At 55.1% G+C, this 15,629-nt stretch overlaps 2 protein-coding genes across 2 annotated transcripts in view; both read right to left on the bottom strand.

Annotated features, from left to right (window-relative positions):
- Positions 1-159: 159 nt before the first annotated feature.
- Positions 160-7,391, bottom strand: LOC113999238 (polypeptide N-acetylgalactosaminyltransferase 6-like; the record flags this gene model as incomplete). Its single annotated transcript, XM_039380604.1, has 5 exons — positions 6,898-7,391; positions 4,812-4,984; positions 2,311-2,460; positions 1,581-1,815; positions 160-288 (listed from the first exon to the last, which is right to left on the bottom strand). Coding segments are annotated over exons 1-5 (1,181 nt in total), but the record flags the coding sequence as incomplete, so codon positions are not given.
- Positions 7,392-7,419: 28 nt separating this feature from the next.
- Positions 7,420-15,629, bottom strand: part of LOC113999240 (pro-glucagon-like) — a 14,839-nt gene continuing 6,629 nt past the window's right edge. Inside the window, exon 3 of the mRNA XM_039380598.1 lies at positions 7,420-7,473. Within this exon, the coding sequence (XP_039236532.1) occupies positions 7,446-7,473 (28 nt within the window). The 3' untranslated portion in view covers positions 7,420-7,445. The remainder of the gene's footprint in view (positions 7,474-15,629) is intronic.

The following is a 15,629-nucleotide window of genomic DNA, read 5'->3' as shown; positions in this document are numbered from 1 at the left end:
GGGGGTTCTTTTCCCCCGGAAACTCGGCGGGAGAAAAGTCCCGATGCGTCGAGTAAATCCTTCCCTCGTTTCTTCCTTCCCCAGGGTTTACGAGGGATTTAAAATTACAATTGAAATGGAATTAAATTTAAATTTAAAAGAGAGATGTTTTTCTCACACCTGAACCTCACCCTGAAGGACATTTCGACGTTCTCCCCCCCCCAGATCTCCATCTGGTCGTCGTAGGCGCCGAGGTGCTCGAAGTAGGACCTGGAGATGGCGAAGAGGCCCCCGGCGAAGGTGGGAGACCTGCGGGGGCAAAGGAGGGTTAAAATGCGAACAGAGTGATGGGAATCCGAGTTTTGGGATGTCCCAGGGGAAAACTCCGCTGGGAAGGGGCGGAATCGCTCCCCCAGAGGCACCAAAATTGAGGAAAACCCCCATTTGTTGGGAAAAGGGGCAGAATCGCTCATCCAGAGGCACCAAAACCACCGATTTGTTGGGAAAAGGAGCAGAACCAACTGGATCAGGAATCCCCCCGTGCTGGGATTGCTCGATGGGGAAGGTCTCATCCTTATCCAAGGGGAAAATCCACTGGAAAGGGGCAGAATCGCTCACCCAGAGACACCAAAACCACTGATTTGTTGGGAAAAGAGGCAGAATCGCTCACCCAGAGGCACCAAAACCGAGGAAAAAAAAAAAGATTTATTGGAAAAAGGGGCAGAATTGCTCCTCCAGAGGCACCAAAACGGAGGAAAACCCCGATTTGTTAGGAAAAGGGGCAAAATCACTCCCACAGAGGCACCAAAACCAAGGAAAACACGGATTTGTTGGGAAAAGGGGCAGAATTGCTCAAGCAGAGGCACCAAAACTGAGGAGAAAACCCCGATTTGTCGAGAAAAGGGGCAGAATTCCTCACCCAGAGGCACCAAACCCACGAATTTTTTTGAAAAGCAGCAGAACCGAGCGGATCACGACACTCCACCCCCCGCCCCGATCTCACTGGATCACCGGTCACCGCTGTCTCAAGGGGGAAACTCCACTGGGAAGGAGCGGAATCGCTCCCCCAGAGGCACCAAAACCCCCAATTTTGGGGGGAAAAGGGGCAGAATTCCTCGTGCAGAGGCACAAAAACCCCCGATTTTTTGGAAAAGGAGCAAAATCAAGCGGGTCAGGACCCTCCCCCGCGCCGATCTCACTTGATGGGGAAGGTCTCGTCCTTCTCCCAGGGGGAAAACTCCACTGGGAAGGGGCGGAATCGCTCCCCCAGAGGCACCAAAAGCGAGAAAAACATCGATTTGTTGGGAAAAGGGGCGGAGTTGCTCACCCAGAGGTACCAAAACCACCGATTTGTCGGGAAAAGGGGCAGAATTCCTCACGCAGAGGCACCAAAACCCTCAATTTTGGGGGGAAAAGGGGCAGAATCCCTCCCCCAGAGGCACCAAAACCCCCGATTTTTTGGGAAAAGGGGCAGAATCGCTCCCCCAGAGGCACCAAAACCCCCGATTTTTTGGGAAAAGGGGCAGAATCGCTCCCCCAGAGGCACCAACCCCCCGATTTTTGGGAGAAGGAGCAGACCCGGGCGGGTCGGGAGCTCTCACCTGATGGGGAAGGTCTCGTCCTTCCTGCGCTGCCGCTCGCGGGCCGGGAGCAGCTCCCAGCCGAAGGTGAGGCTCCAGTCGAAGTTGCCGCGGCTGTGCTGCTTCCCCCCGGGCGCGGGCTTGGAGAACTCGAAGGTGTGCAGGTCGATGGTGGCGATGTCGGGGCTCACCACGGCCCGCGGCTCGTGCGCGATGCGGGCCAGCAGCGGCTCCAGCCAGCCGTGGAAACACTCGCCTGGGAACGGGGGAAACGGGGGAAACGGGGGAGGGGGGAAATAAGGGAACGGGGAAAAGGGGGGGAGAGGGGAAAGGGGGGGAAGATGAGGGGGAGAAATAAAGGGGAAAGGGAGGGAATAAAGAGAAGGAAGGGAGGGAAAAGGAAAGAGGGGGAAGAGGGAAAAAGGGGGAAAGATGAAGGGGAGAAATAAAGAGGAGGAAGGAAATAAAGAGGAGGAAGGAAATAAAGAGGGAGAAAGGGGGGGAAGAGGGAGAAAGGGGGGGAAGAGGGAGAAAGGGGGGGAAGAGGGAGAAAGGGGGGGAAGAGGGAGAAAGGGGGGGAAGAGGGAGAAAGGGGGGGAAGAGGGAGAAAGGGGGGGAAGAGGAAAAGGAAAGAGGAAAAAAGGGGGGAAGAGGAAAAAAGGGAAGAGGAAAAGGGGGGTAAGAGGAGGAAGGGGGAAAGAATCAAAAAGGGGGGAGGTCTCTGGGGACCCCCGGGCGGGCGGGCACTCACAGTGGGCGTCCAGGAAGGTGAGCACGTCCCCGCTGGCCACGCTGGCCCCCAAGAGCCGCGCCGTGATGAGCCCCTTGCGCTCCCGCTGCCGCACCACGCGCACGATCTGCAGCTGCTCCACGTAGCGATCCAGCTCCTCCTTCAGGTACTCTGCGGGATTTGGGGGCGGGGGGACGGGGGGACAGGAGCCGGAGCCGTCGGGATGGGCAGGAGGCGGTTCCTGCGTCCCACGAGCCCGCCTTGGTGCTCCCATCCCGTGCCCTCACACGCTGATGCCCCCCCTCAGCCTTCCCTTCCCCTCCCCTTCCCATTCCATCCTGCTGCCCCCCTCCCCTCCCATCCCATCCTAGGAACTGCTGCTCCCATCCCACCCCACTGCCCTCCTTCTATCCCATCCCATTTCCATCCTGCTGCCCCCAGCTCATCCCAGGAACTGCTGCTCCCATCCCATCCTCTCCCATCCTATCCCATCCCATCCCCGGAACCGCTGCTCAGACCCCGCTCCCGGGTTCGGATTCAGACACAGAGAACCTCCTTCCTCCAAATCCCCGCGATTTTGGCCGAATCCAGACTGGGTTTGTTTAAATCCGGACTGGGTTTGGCTGAATCCGGACTGGGTTTGGCTGAATCCGGACTGGGTTTGGCTGAATCCGGACTGGGTTTGGCCAAAGAAAGGGAGTTTTGCGAAGGACTCGCCCCCCCTCTCGTCATCCAATGCCCCTTCCCATCCAATCCCCCTCTGGAGAGGGATCAGGGCGCTGCCGGGGGGGAGGTCCCGCCCCCGCGCCTCAAGTGTCACCGGGACCGAACTGTCACTGAGGGGCGGACACACCGGACACGGTGTCACCACAGGAAACCGGGATTTCGGGGCAGCCAAGAGCTGGGAATGGCCACGGGAGAGCTGGGACCCCCCGAGACCCACCCGTGAGAGCTGGGACCCCGAGTGTCACTCGTGAGACTCACCCCGGGAAGGGACCCCCCGAGACCCACCCTCGGAAGGGACCCCGAGTGCCCCCCCGTCCCCACCGCAGCGGGGGCCGCGTTCGCGGGCGGTGCAGCCCCGCGGCACCGGAGTCTCCTCGGGAAGTGGGAATTTATCCGGGCCGAGGGCGGAGTCCGCTCCTCCCACACCTCCACCCTGAACCCGCCGGTTAATTAACCCCGGGCGCGGTTAACGTGGGTGATTAATTAGCCCCGGGAGCGCTTAACGTGGTTAATTAATTAGCCCCGGGCGCGGTTAACGTGGTTAGTTAATCAGCCCCGGGCGCGGTTAACGTGGTTAATTAATTAGCCCCGGGCGCGGTTAACGTGGTTAATTAATTAGCCCTGGGCGCGGTTAACGTGGTTAATTACTCAGCCCCGGGCGCGGTTAACGTGGTTAATTAATCAGCCCCGGGCGCGGTTAACGCGGTTAATTACTCAGCCCCGGGCGCGGTTAACGCGGTTAATTACTCAGCCCCGGGCGCGGATGCCTGGGTTCGCCGTGAACGAGGTGTTCGCGGGACGCGGGAGGAGCGCCCGGTTTGTGTCCAGGGCCGGGTCTGGATCGGTGTTTGTTGGAGAATGGAACATCCCGAGGGATGTGACGCAGCGGGAGGAGCTGCTGGAACGTCCCGGGGCTGCCCCGGGATCGGCACGAGCCGCGTCTCCCCGTGGATCGGAGCAATCGCTCCCGGGAGTGGACACCGGGCATCCTCCGCATCCCTCTGATCCCACATCCCCCCGATGCCACACCCTGCCAGGGCTCCTGTTCCTCCCCCTGCCCCCTCAAATCCCACCTGCATCCCTCTGATCCCCCATCCCCCCGATCCCACACCTTACCGGGGCTCCTGTTCCTCCCTCTGGCCCCTGAATCCGACCACGGCTCCCTCATCCCTCTCTCCTCACATCCCACCACAGCTCCCACATCCCCCTGGTAACCACATTACTATGGCTCCTGCATCCCATCGTGGCTTCCATATCCCTCTTGCCCCATATCCCACCACACCTCCCTCGTCCCTCTGGCCCCCACCTCCGTCTGCCCCTATATCCCACTAAAGCTTCTTCATCCCACTCCCGCTCCAACATCCCCTGGTTCCCACATTCCTCCGGATCCTGCATCCCACCACAGCTCTCTCATCCCTCTGTCCCCACATCCCTCTCTTCCCACATCCCACCACAGCTCCCACATTCCTCCGGATCCTGCATCCCACCCCGCTCTCTCCTCCCTCTGTCCCACATCCCCCTGGTCCCCACATCCCCCTGGTCCCCACATCCCCCTGGTCCCCACATTCCTCTGGATCCTGCATCCCACCCCAGCTCCCACACCCCTCTGTCCCCGTGTCCCCCCCGTGTCCCCCGTGTCCCCACCGTCGGTGCTGGCGTCATCTCCGAGGATGACCCCCCCGAGCAGGCTGGCGGGGGCCGAGTGCAGGACACTGGACACAGCGCACAGCAGGTCCCCACACCCCTGTCCCCCCCGCGTCCCCCCCGTGTCCCCCGCGTCCCCCCCGTGTCCCCACCGTCGGTGCTGGCGTCATCCACGAGGATGACCTCCCTGAGCAGGCTGGCGGGGGCCGAGTGCAGGACGCTGTAGACGGTTCGGAGCAGGGTGGACCAGGCCTCGTTGTGGAACACGATCACCACGCTGGTGCTGGGCAGGGGCGGGCAGCGCTTGAACTTCTGGTCGATGCACCTTTGGGGACACGCGGCGGGGGGGTTTGGTGGCGGGGGGAGCGACGGGAACGACCCCTCTGACCCCAGAGCCCGCAGCGGGAGGGCGGTCTGGTCCCTCCCGGTTTATCCCGGCTTTGATTCCCATTCCCGGCCCCCCCCGGTTCATCCCGGCTTTGATTCCCATTCCCGACCCCCCCTTTGTCCCCGCCGATCGCAGATAATCGATCGAACGCGGAGGGGGCTCCTCTTCTCCCTCCCATTCCAGGCTTTTCCCAGCCCGAATTCCCTCCCCCCTCCGGCGCAGGCAGGTCGGGGGGGGGCCCCCGTGGTAAATCCGGCAGGAGGAAATCCCTGGATTTCCCCCGTTTCCCTCCTCCCCCCATGTCTGTCCCCGCACACCCAGCGGGGGCCGGGGTTGTTCCACTCGGCTGAGAAAAGAAAAAGTGGGATTTCTGGAGCCGGCGGGAATAAAAGAGGGAGAGAGGAGGGGGAGGGGGGAGATCCCGGAGCCCCCGAGCAGGTACCGGAGGCACAAAGAGCGCGGGGCCCTCAAACCGACCCCGAGGGGCCGGAATGGGGGAAATATTAATAAATAGGGTCGGGGTTCGGCTCTGCCGCCGTTCTTCAGCTGCCAGCGCCGAGAGACTCCCCGTCCCCAGGCGGGTTTACATCCCCCGAAATTTCGGGGAATGGGGGCAAAAATTTAAGGGAACAAGTGGCCAAATTCAAGGGAATAAGTGGCTAAATTTTAAGGAATAAGGGCCAAATTCGAGGGGAAAAGGGACAAATTTTAAGGAATAAGGGCCAAATTCGGGGGGAAAAGGGACAAATTCGAGGGAGTGAGTGGCCAAATTTGAGGGAATAAGTGGCTAAATTTTAAGGAATAAGAGCCAAATTTTAAGGAATAAGTGGCCAAATTTAAGGGAATAAGGGGCCAAATTTTAAGGAATAAGGGCCAAATTTTTGGGAATAAGTGGCTAAATTTTAAGGAATCAGTGGCCGAATATAAGGGAATAAGGGCCAAATTTTAAGAAATAAATGGCCAAATTTTACGGGAATAAGTGGCCAAATTTTAAGGAATAAGGGTAACATTTTAAGGCATCAGGGCCAAATTTAAGGAAATAAGTGGCCAAATTTTAAGGGAATAAATGGTGAAATTTTAAGGGAATAAAAGGCAGAATTGTAAGGGAGTAAGTGGCCAAATTGTAAAGGAGTAAGTGGCCAAATTTAAGGAATAAGACAAATTTTAAGGAATCAGTGGCCAAATTTTAAGGGAATAAATGGCCAAATTTTAGAGGAATAAGTGGCTAAATTGTAAGGGAGTAAGTGGCCAAATTTGAGGAATAAGGGTAAAATTTAAGGGAATAACGGTAACATTTTAAGGCATCAGGGCCAAATTTTAAGGGAATAAATGGCCACATTTTAGAGGAATCAGTGGCCAAATTTTAAGGAATATGTGGCCAGATTTTACGGAATAAATGGCCAAACTTTTGGGAATAAGGACCCAATTTTAAGGAATAAGGGCCAAATTTTAAGGGAATAAATGGCCAAATTCGAGGAATAAGGGCTAAATATAAGGAATAACGGTAACATTTTAAGGCATCAGGGCCAAATTTAAGGGAATAAGGGCCAAATTTTAAGGGATAAGGGTAAAATTTAAGGGAATAAGGGTAACGTTTTAAGGCATCGGGGTCAAATTTAAGGGAATCAGTGGCCAAATTTTAGAGGAATAATTGGCCATATTTTAAGGGATAAGTGGCCAAATTTTGAGGCATAAGTGGCCAAATTTAAAGGAATATGTGGCCAAGTTTGAGGAATAAGGACCCAATTTTAAGGAATAAGGGTAACATTTGAAGGCAGCGGGGCCAAATTTGAGGGAACGAGTGCCGGATTCCCGGGAATCTCCCCGCGGTTTTGGGGCCCGGCTCTTACTCCGGGGGGCGGCTGTCGGGCCCCAGCGCTCTCTGCAGGGAGATGCGGTCGCTGGCGAAGGCGTTGAAGCAGTGCTTCTCGTAGCCCCGCTCCTTCTCCCTGCTCTCCTCGGGGGTCCAGCGCTCCTTCTTGAAGGGCTTCCCGTCGGCGCCGGGGCTGGCGGGGTCCTGGGGGGGTCTCTCGAGGAGGGGCCGCAGCTCGGCCGCCGTGTAGACCCCGGGCGGGCAGGGGCGGCCCCCGGCGGGCAGCGGCTCCCGGGGGGGCTGCGGGGCCCCGATCTGCAGCTTGGGCATCGAGTCGCGCAGGTTGTGCACGGCCCCGAGCATCAGGTCCAGCACCTGCGCCTTGCCCTGCGCGATGTTCCGCAGCCACGGCTCCTCCTCGCCCCGCTCCCGGCGCTCCCTCGGCAGCACGAAGAGGAAGAGGAGGAAGAGGAAGGCGGCCCCCGCCAGCGCCGCCTTCAAGGGGCCGGAGCGGCGGCGGAAAAGCCTCATTTTGGGGGGTTCTTGGCGCGGTTTTGGAGGTTCCTGCGAGGTTTCAGGGGTGGCTCATGGCGCGCTGCTCTGCTCCGGGAAGCTGCGGGGAGGAGAAAGACCCGCGGGTCAGACGCGCTTGGGGTGCGTGCCCTGGGTGTTAAAATATTATATATTTATTATAGAATATATTAATATATTCTATTCGTAATTGTTTGGGTGGGAAAGGACCTTAAAATCATCCAGACCAACCTCCCCCCCCTCCCGTGGGCAGGGAACCCTCCACTAGACCAGGCTGATAACATATAATAATAAAATATTGATATATTAATGCATTAATATATTGTTATATTAACAATATATTGTTAATATATATTATTATATATATAATATATCATATATTATATATATTATAATAATATATATTATTATATATGATATATTATTACATTAACATATTAATAAAGCAATATGGTGAAGTAATATTAACATTACAATATGAATAGATTGTTATATTGATATATTATTATATATGATATATTATTATATTAATATATTAATAGAGCAATATAGTAAAGTAATATTAACAACGTAATATTAATAATGGTTGAATACAAATTTCACTCCCTGCAAGGGCACAAACGACACCTGTGACATTCATTCCCTCCCCCGGCCCTTCCAGCCTCTAAATCCACCCTAAAATTCGAACACCAGGAACGAGCGAGGGTTAATGAACAGCTGGAAGATGTCCTGGATTCGGCCCTAAAAGTTTCTCCCGTGACCGACCCGGCGGCCGCAGCGTCCCCCCTCCCCTCCCGCCGCCTCCCCTCGCGCTCCCGACCCAAACCAGAGCCCAAAATTTGCCCGAAATACTTTTGGCGGCGCGAGGGGGAAAAAAAAAAAAAAAAAAAAAAAGCCTTTTTTTCCGCGGGGAGTTTTTCCTGCCTGGGGGAAAAGGAAAACTCCTGGGAGAAGGAAAAATACCGGGAGAAGGAAAACTCCGGGGAAGGAGCCGCCGCAGGTTCTGCCGAGCGGGAGCGGCGGGTCCGGCGGCTCTGCGGCCGCCGCGAGCTCCTGCGCCAGCTCCCGAATTTCCAGCGGGATCCGTCGGAAGCTCCGAGCTTTTCCCACCACCCCCTTCCCCCCAAAAAAAAAACCCAAAAACCCTCCCGCGGCTCCTCCTTGTGAAGCCGCGGCCGCCCGAGCGTGGCCGAGCACGGCGGGATCCATTCACCGACTCTTCATCCGGGTTCCTACCCCTCTTCCCTTTACTCCCTTTCCCCCCTTTTTTTTATTTATTGTCTCGGAAAAAGGGGGGGGAGGAGGACACTTGCCACAACTTCAAGGGCGAGGAAATTCGGGTTGAGAGGAGGAGGAGGAGGGGAGCAGAAGAAGAGGGAGGAGGAGGAGGAGGAGGAGGAGGAAGGTTCCCCCTTTTGGCGCCGCGGGATCAAAGCCGGCGGCCGCTCCACGCTCCGCTGCAAAGGGCGGCCCTTTCCCCACCCGCCGGCTCCTCGGAAAAGCGGAATTACGGGGGAAAAAAAAATAAATCCCTTCGTTATTTCCGCTCTCGCCTCGAAATTTTGCCCCCCGCCACGCGCCCCGACGGTTTCGTCGCACGGCGGGAAAAAAACGCGGGTTTTGGGGGAGAAAAAGAAAATCCCATTTGTTTCCGTCGTCCCCGCGTCTCTCCGGGTGCTCCCGCCGCGTTGCTAACGAAGCTCATTAGGAGCGCGGCGCTAATTAAGCCCAAGGCGGCGCTCAGGTGTTCGGGTTTGTGCACAACAAGCTGCGGCTCCCGGGGGGCTCCGACCCCGATCCCGTCTTTTTTGGGGGGGATTTTTAATTTATATTTGGCTTTTCGACCCTTTTTTGGCGTCGAGCTCCTGGTGCACCTGCGCTGGAAAATCCCAGCCGGACGCCGCTCCAGCCCATCCCAAAAATGCCATCCCGAAAACCCCGCGGGGCGCCAGGGACGTTTCCAAGGTTTCCGGGGTTCCCGCACCCTGGAAAACCGACCCCAAAACGACCCAGCGGAGCCTTTGGGGTTCAGAAAAGGGGTTTAAAAGAGGGGCTTGGTGGGAATTTGAGGAGCATCCCCCGGCGCGGGAAGGAGGAACGGTGGGAAGAGGAAGAAAAATCGATAGAGGAATCCTCGGGGAGAGGGGAAAAAAAAGGGAAGATAAATAAAATAGGAGTAAAACCAAGACCAAAACTACCCAGCGGAGCATTCCGGGTTCAGAAAAGGGGTTTAAAGGAGGGGCCTGGTGGGAATTTGAGGAGCATCCCCCGGCGCGGGAAGGAGGAACGGTGGGAAGAGGAAGGAAAATGGACAGAGGAATCCTCGGAGGGGGGAGAGGGGGGGAAAAAAGGGAAGATAAATAAAATGGGAGTAAATCGACACCGGCGCGGCCGCGGGCGACGTGGCCGCGGGATCCACGTGGCAGAGACAGGACGGCGGGAGCGGGAAAAGCCAACCCAGCCCGGGATTGTTCCCGGTGGGATTCGGCTCCTGCGGGAGGGGCTGGGGAGGGGGAGGGGGTTGGTGCTGCTGCTCCCGCTCCCTTGGGATGAATCCAAGGGGTCCTGGACCCGCTCCGGGACTTGGGGAACCCCCAGGGATGGGGGGGTCGGGGGGGTCTCTGCCCCGCCGGGGGGGTTTGGGGTGACCCGGGGGGGGGAGGAGGGGGCGGGGTCCTCCCACCCCCTTGATAACATATTGATATATTGATGTATTGATACAGTATTGACATATTAATGCCGTAATATAGTTATATTAATATATTATTAATATACATTAATGCATTATTAATAAACTATGAATATATTATTTATTATAGTATATCTATATTACACTATTAAATTATATATTAATTAATATATTACGAATATATTATTTATTGTATTATAATTTATGTTATATTATATATGAATTAATATAATAATAATCTATTATTAATATATTAATATCTGTTACTTGGAGCTACCACAGCCCCTGGAGCCGCTGAGCTGCCCCGGGGGCTCCATCCCAGGACCCCCCGAATCCCCTTCCACGGAGGGGGGGCTCCGCAGCAGGACCCCCGGGGCCCCAACCCTCCCCCCGAGTGCTCCGCGCTGGGACCCCCAGACTCCCCCTCCACCCCGCGATCCCCCGGACCCCCCTTTCCCTGCACACCGGGACCCCCCAGACCCCCTTAACCCTCACACCGGGACCCCCCAGACCCCCTTAACCCTCACACCGGGACCCCCCAGACCCCCTTAACCCTCACACCGGGACCCCCCAGACCCCTCGGAACACGCATCAACCGGGGCCACCCCAGACCCCTTTAATCCCGCACCCCGGGACCCCAAGACCCCCAGTGAAAAACCCGCACACGGGGGGGGTGGAACCCCAACCAGACCCCTTAAAAAACCGCACACCGGACCCCCCGACCCCCTTCACCCTCACACCGGGACCCCCCAGACCCCCTTAACCCTCACACCGGGATCCCCCAGACCCCCTTAACCCTCACACCGGGACCCCTGATGGGGGAGGGGGCTCCACCCTGGGACCCCCGGGAGCCCCGGACCTCTTTCCCCGGCAGAGACTCCACACTGGGACCCCCAGGCCCCTTTCCCGGAAGCGAGGGCTCCACACCGGGACCCCCGGGACCCCCGGACTCCCTTCTCCCGGCCAGGGGTCCACACTGGGGCCCCCAGAACCTCTTCCCATGGAGAAGGGTCCACACTGGGGCCCCCGGGACCCCCGGAGCCACTTCCCGCGGAGCGAGAGCGGCTCCATCCCTGGACCCCGATAGGAACCGGGACCCCCGACTCCCTTAGGGCGAGGGGGGCTCCGCACTGGGACCCCCAGACCCCCTTCCCCGGAAGCGAGGGCTCCACACCGAGACCCCCGGGGACCCCCAGACCCCTTCCCCCGGGCAGGGACTCCGCACTGGGACCCCCAGACCCCTTTCCCCAGAAGCGAGGGCTCCGCACTGGGGCCCCCAAACCCCCTTCCCGTGAAGAAGGGTCCACACTGGGACCCCCGGGACCCTCTTCCCCCTCAGCGAGGGCTCGGCACGAGAACCACCGAGACCCCCGGACCCCCTTCCCTCGGGCAAGGGCTCCACACTGGGACCCCCGGACCCCTTTACTGCGGAACGAGGCTCCGCACCGGGACCACCCGCACCCCCGGACCCCTCCCCCCGTGGCGAGGGCTCCTCACCGGGACCCCCAGACCCCTCCTCCCGTGGCGAGGGCTCCTCACCGGGACCCCCAGACCCCCTCACCGCGGCGGGGGCTCAGCACCAGGACCCCCGTTCCCCTCCCCCGCTCACCAGCTCCAGGGCGGCTGCGGGGCCTCAGGTGAGTCCGGGAGGGGCGGGGCCACCTCCGCTACCTGTCCCCCCCCCTCCTTCCCCCGGTACAGGTGCACGGGGCGGGGCCTCCGATCTGGGAATAACGCCGGGTCCTAGTGCCGCTTGTCCCGGGAATAACGCTGGGTCCTAGTGCCGCCCATCCAGGGAATATCGCCCGGTCCTGGTGCCGCCCATGCCACTGGCCTTCCCCCCCTTCCCCCCCCTCTGGGCCCCATCAACCCCCCTCTCCTCCTCCATCCCCACTTCCCCCCCCCCCCCTTCCCTACCCTCCCCCCCCCACCCACCCCCCCTTGGGACCCTCCCCCCCTCACTCCCCCCTTTCCCACATGCCCCTTCCCCCCTCCCGACCCCCCCCCAATCCCCTGGACCAACCCACCCTGGTACCCCCCCACATGGCACTTACCCCCCCCCCCCTCTACTCCCTGGGCATTTCTCCTGTACCTCACCCCCTGGAATATTCGCCCGGTACTAAAGTGCCGCCCATTCCAGGGAATATCGCCCGGTCCTGGTGCCGCCCATTCCAGGGAATATCGCCCGGTCCTGGTGCCGCCCATTCCAGGGAATATCGCCCGGTCCTAGTGCCGCCCCTATCTGGGAATATCACCCTGTCCTAGTGCCGCCCCTATCTGGGAATATCGCCCGGTCCTAGTGCCGCCCCTATCTGGGAATATCACCCTGTCCTAGTGCCGCCCCTATCTGGGAATATCGCCCGGTCCTAGTGCCGCCCCTATCTGGGAATATCACCCTGTCCTAGTGCCGCCCCTATCTGGGAATATCGCCCGGTCCTAGTGCCGCCCCTATCTGGGAATATCGCCCGGTCCTGGTGCCGCCCCTATCTGGGAATATCGCCCGGTCCTGGTGCCGCCCTGGGCCTGCTGGGAGCCACAGGGGCCTAGAGAACTCATTGTGCTGGGACCAGTAACGACCTGTTACTGGGGGCACTGGGAGCCTCAAGGGACTATAGAGGTCACAGGGCATTACCCTGTGTGTGCTGGGACCAGTAAGGGTCTGTTACTGGGGGTACTGGGAGTCACAGACACCTATAGAGGCCATAGGGACAGGAGCCCAGCTGTACTGGGACCAGTAAGGGCCTGTTACTGGGGGCACTGTAAGTCAGACACCTGCAGAGGCCATAGGGAAAGGAGCCCGGGTGTGCTGGGACCAGCAAGGGCCTGTTCCTGGGGGTACTGGGGACCACATGGGTATGAGCCCAGCTATACTGGGACCAGTAAGGGTCTGTTATTGGGGGTACTGGGGACCACATGGGTATGAGCCCAGCTGTACTGGGCCTGAATTAAACAAACCCCAATCAGGATCTGAATTAAACCCCCATCAAGGTCCAAATCAAACCAACCCCCATCAGAGCCCAAATTAAACCCCATCCGGGTCCGAATTAAACCCCCATCAGGGTCCAAATTAAACCCCATCAGGGTCCAAATTAAACCCCATCAGGGCCCAAATTAAACCCCATCAGGGCCCAAATTAAACCCCATCAGGCTCTGAATTAAACCAACCCCCATTAGACTCTGAATTAAACAAACGCCAAACAGGGTTCAAATTAAAAGAAACCCCATCAGGCTCTGAATTAAACCCTATCAGGACCTGAATTAAACCAACCCCCATCAGGCTCCGAATTAAACTTCATCAGGGTCAAAATTAAACCCCCATCAGGGCCTGAATTAAATCCCATCAGGCTGAAAATTAAACCCCATTGGCTCCAAATTAAACCCCATCAGGGCCTGAATTAAACCCCATCAGGTCAAAATTAAACTTCATCAGGGTCCAAATTAAACCACCCCATCAGGCTCCGAATTAAAGGAACTCCCATCACCCCAAATTAACCAAATCCTCATTTTGCTCCCAATTAAATCTCCTCCCTGAATTAAACCTCCTGGAGAACGGGGAGGGGGAAACTGAGGCCGGGAAAGGCCCCGACCCTCGTCCTCCCCCGACCCCCCCCGCGGGGCTTTTCCGAGTTTCAATTTAAAATTAAATTTCAATTTAAATTTAAAGCTTTTCCGAGTTTCAATTTCAATTTAAATTTGAATTTCAATTTAAAGCTCCTTCGCTCTCCCGCCCCCGCTCTGTTTCCTGCCTCGGAGGTTTCGCTCTTCGCTCAAAAAAAAAAACCCAAAAGGGGAAATTCCCTCCCCCCCACAAAATTCTGCCGCCGCTCGACTTTTTCTGGCGGTGCCACTGGGTAAGTCGCTTTTTTGGGGGGAAAAAAGAGCGTTTTGGGGTCTGTGTCACGGGGGGGATGGAATTTTGGGGGCCCCAAGCCCAGCGCCGGGTCCCGCCCTCCTGGAGCCGCTCCAGGAGAGAAATTCCCTGAAAATGGGAATTTTTCAGCTCCCGAATCGCTTCTTTTAACCCGCCTTCCCGAAGTCGCTCCCGGAGCCCCGAAAAAATGGGAATTTTTCAGCTCCCGAATCGCTTCTTTAATCGAGAAAAAATCTCCCTCGCGGTGGCCCCGATTTGGGGGGGGAAGAGGAGTCGAGTCCCCAAAAACCCCCAGGGGACGGTGCGAAATCAGCCCTAAAAACCCTCCCAGGCTTTTTTCGGGAGCGGCAGCTCCGAATCGCGACCCGATTAATGATTAATTATTATTAATATTAATGATATATTTTTAATATTAATCTTTACACGGAACTCTCGGGGAAAACAGATCCCCCAAAGCTCCGGTTCGAGGCGGAGGTCGCTGCTCGGGGGGGGTGAAAAATATTTAATTTGAAGGTTTCAGGGGTGGGAGGAACCCAAAAAGCGCCGGAATTCCCGCCCTTACCGGTCCCTCGGCGCTTTTCCTCGCTCCAGGCGCGTTTCCCTCGGGAATTCCGCCCTTCATCCCTCCCGGGGGCTCCGTCGAAGCCCTCAGTTAAGGCCGAGCTCAAATTTAAGCCGGGGCTGGAGCTTTGCTGATCTCGGCAGCGGCGGCAGCGGCAGCGGCGGCAGCGAACCCGCCAGAGCCGGCAGGAAGCTCGACCTGATTTGCATATTTATGTTAATTAAGAGCTCGCGGACCTTTCGGAGCCACTTTGCAGATGGTTGGAAGATTTTTTTTTTTGGTCGAGCTTTGGGTTTGTTTGCTATTTTTTTTTTAATTTTGTTTATTAAATTGATCTTATTTTATTTATTTATTATTTTTAATTATTATATTTAAAATTGTATTTATTTTATTTATTTATTATTTTCATTTATTATCTTTTTAAATTTCATTTGTTTTATTTATCTTATTTTATTTATTTATTATTTTATTATCTTTTAAATTCATTTGTTTTATTTATTTTATTTTATTTATTTATTATATTTTTAAATTTTTATTTATTTTATTTATCTTACTTTATTTATTATTTTTATTTATCTTTTTTTAAATTTATTTCTTTTATTTATCTGATTTTATGTATTTATTATTTTTATTTATTATATTTATAAAAAGTTATTTATTTATTTTTCTGATTTTGTTTATTTATTTATTATTTTTATTTTTATATTTTTAAATTGTATTTATTTTATTTATTATTTTTATTTATTATCTTTTTAGTTTTTCTTTATTTATCTAATTTTATTTATGTAGCTATTATTTTTATGTATTATATTTTAAAATTTTATTTATTATTTTTATTTGTTATTTTTTATTTATTACCTTTTTAAAAATTTTATTTATTTTACTTATATTTATTTATTATTTTTATTTCTTATATTTTATTTCTTATATTTTTAAATCTTATTTATTTTATTTATCTTATTTTATTTATTTATTATTTTTATTTATTATCTTTTTTTTTATTTCATTTATTTCCTTTCCCCTATCCCATTTATTTATTCTCTCTCCCATGACCATTATTATCGCCATAATCACCTTCCCACCCCTCCTTCCCTCCTCCCCCCCCCAGGAGCGGCG

Source organism: Pipra filicauda, unplaced genomic scaffold (assembly GCF_003945595.2).
Source record: "Pipra filicauda isolate LSUMZ 115617 unplaced genomic scaffold, ASM394559v2 scaffold1088_size49011_pilon, whole genome shotgun sequence".
Taxonomy (NCBI): domain Eukaryota; kingdom Metazoa; phylum Chordata; class Aves; order Passeriformes; family Pipridae; genus Pipra; species Pipra filicauda.
The sequence above is the reverse complement of the archived record's forward strand: the minus strand, read 5'-3'. Positions and strand labels throughout refer to the sequence as shown.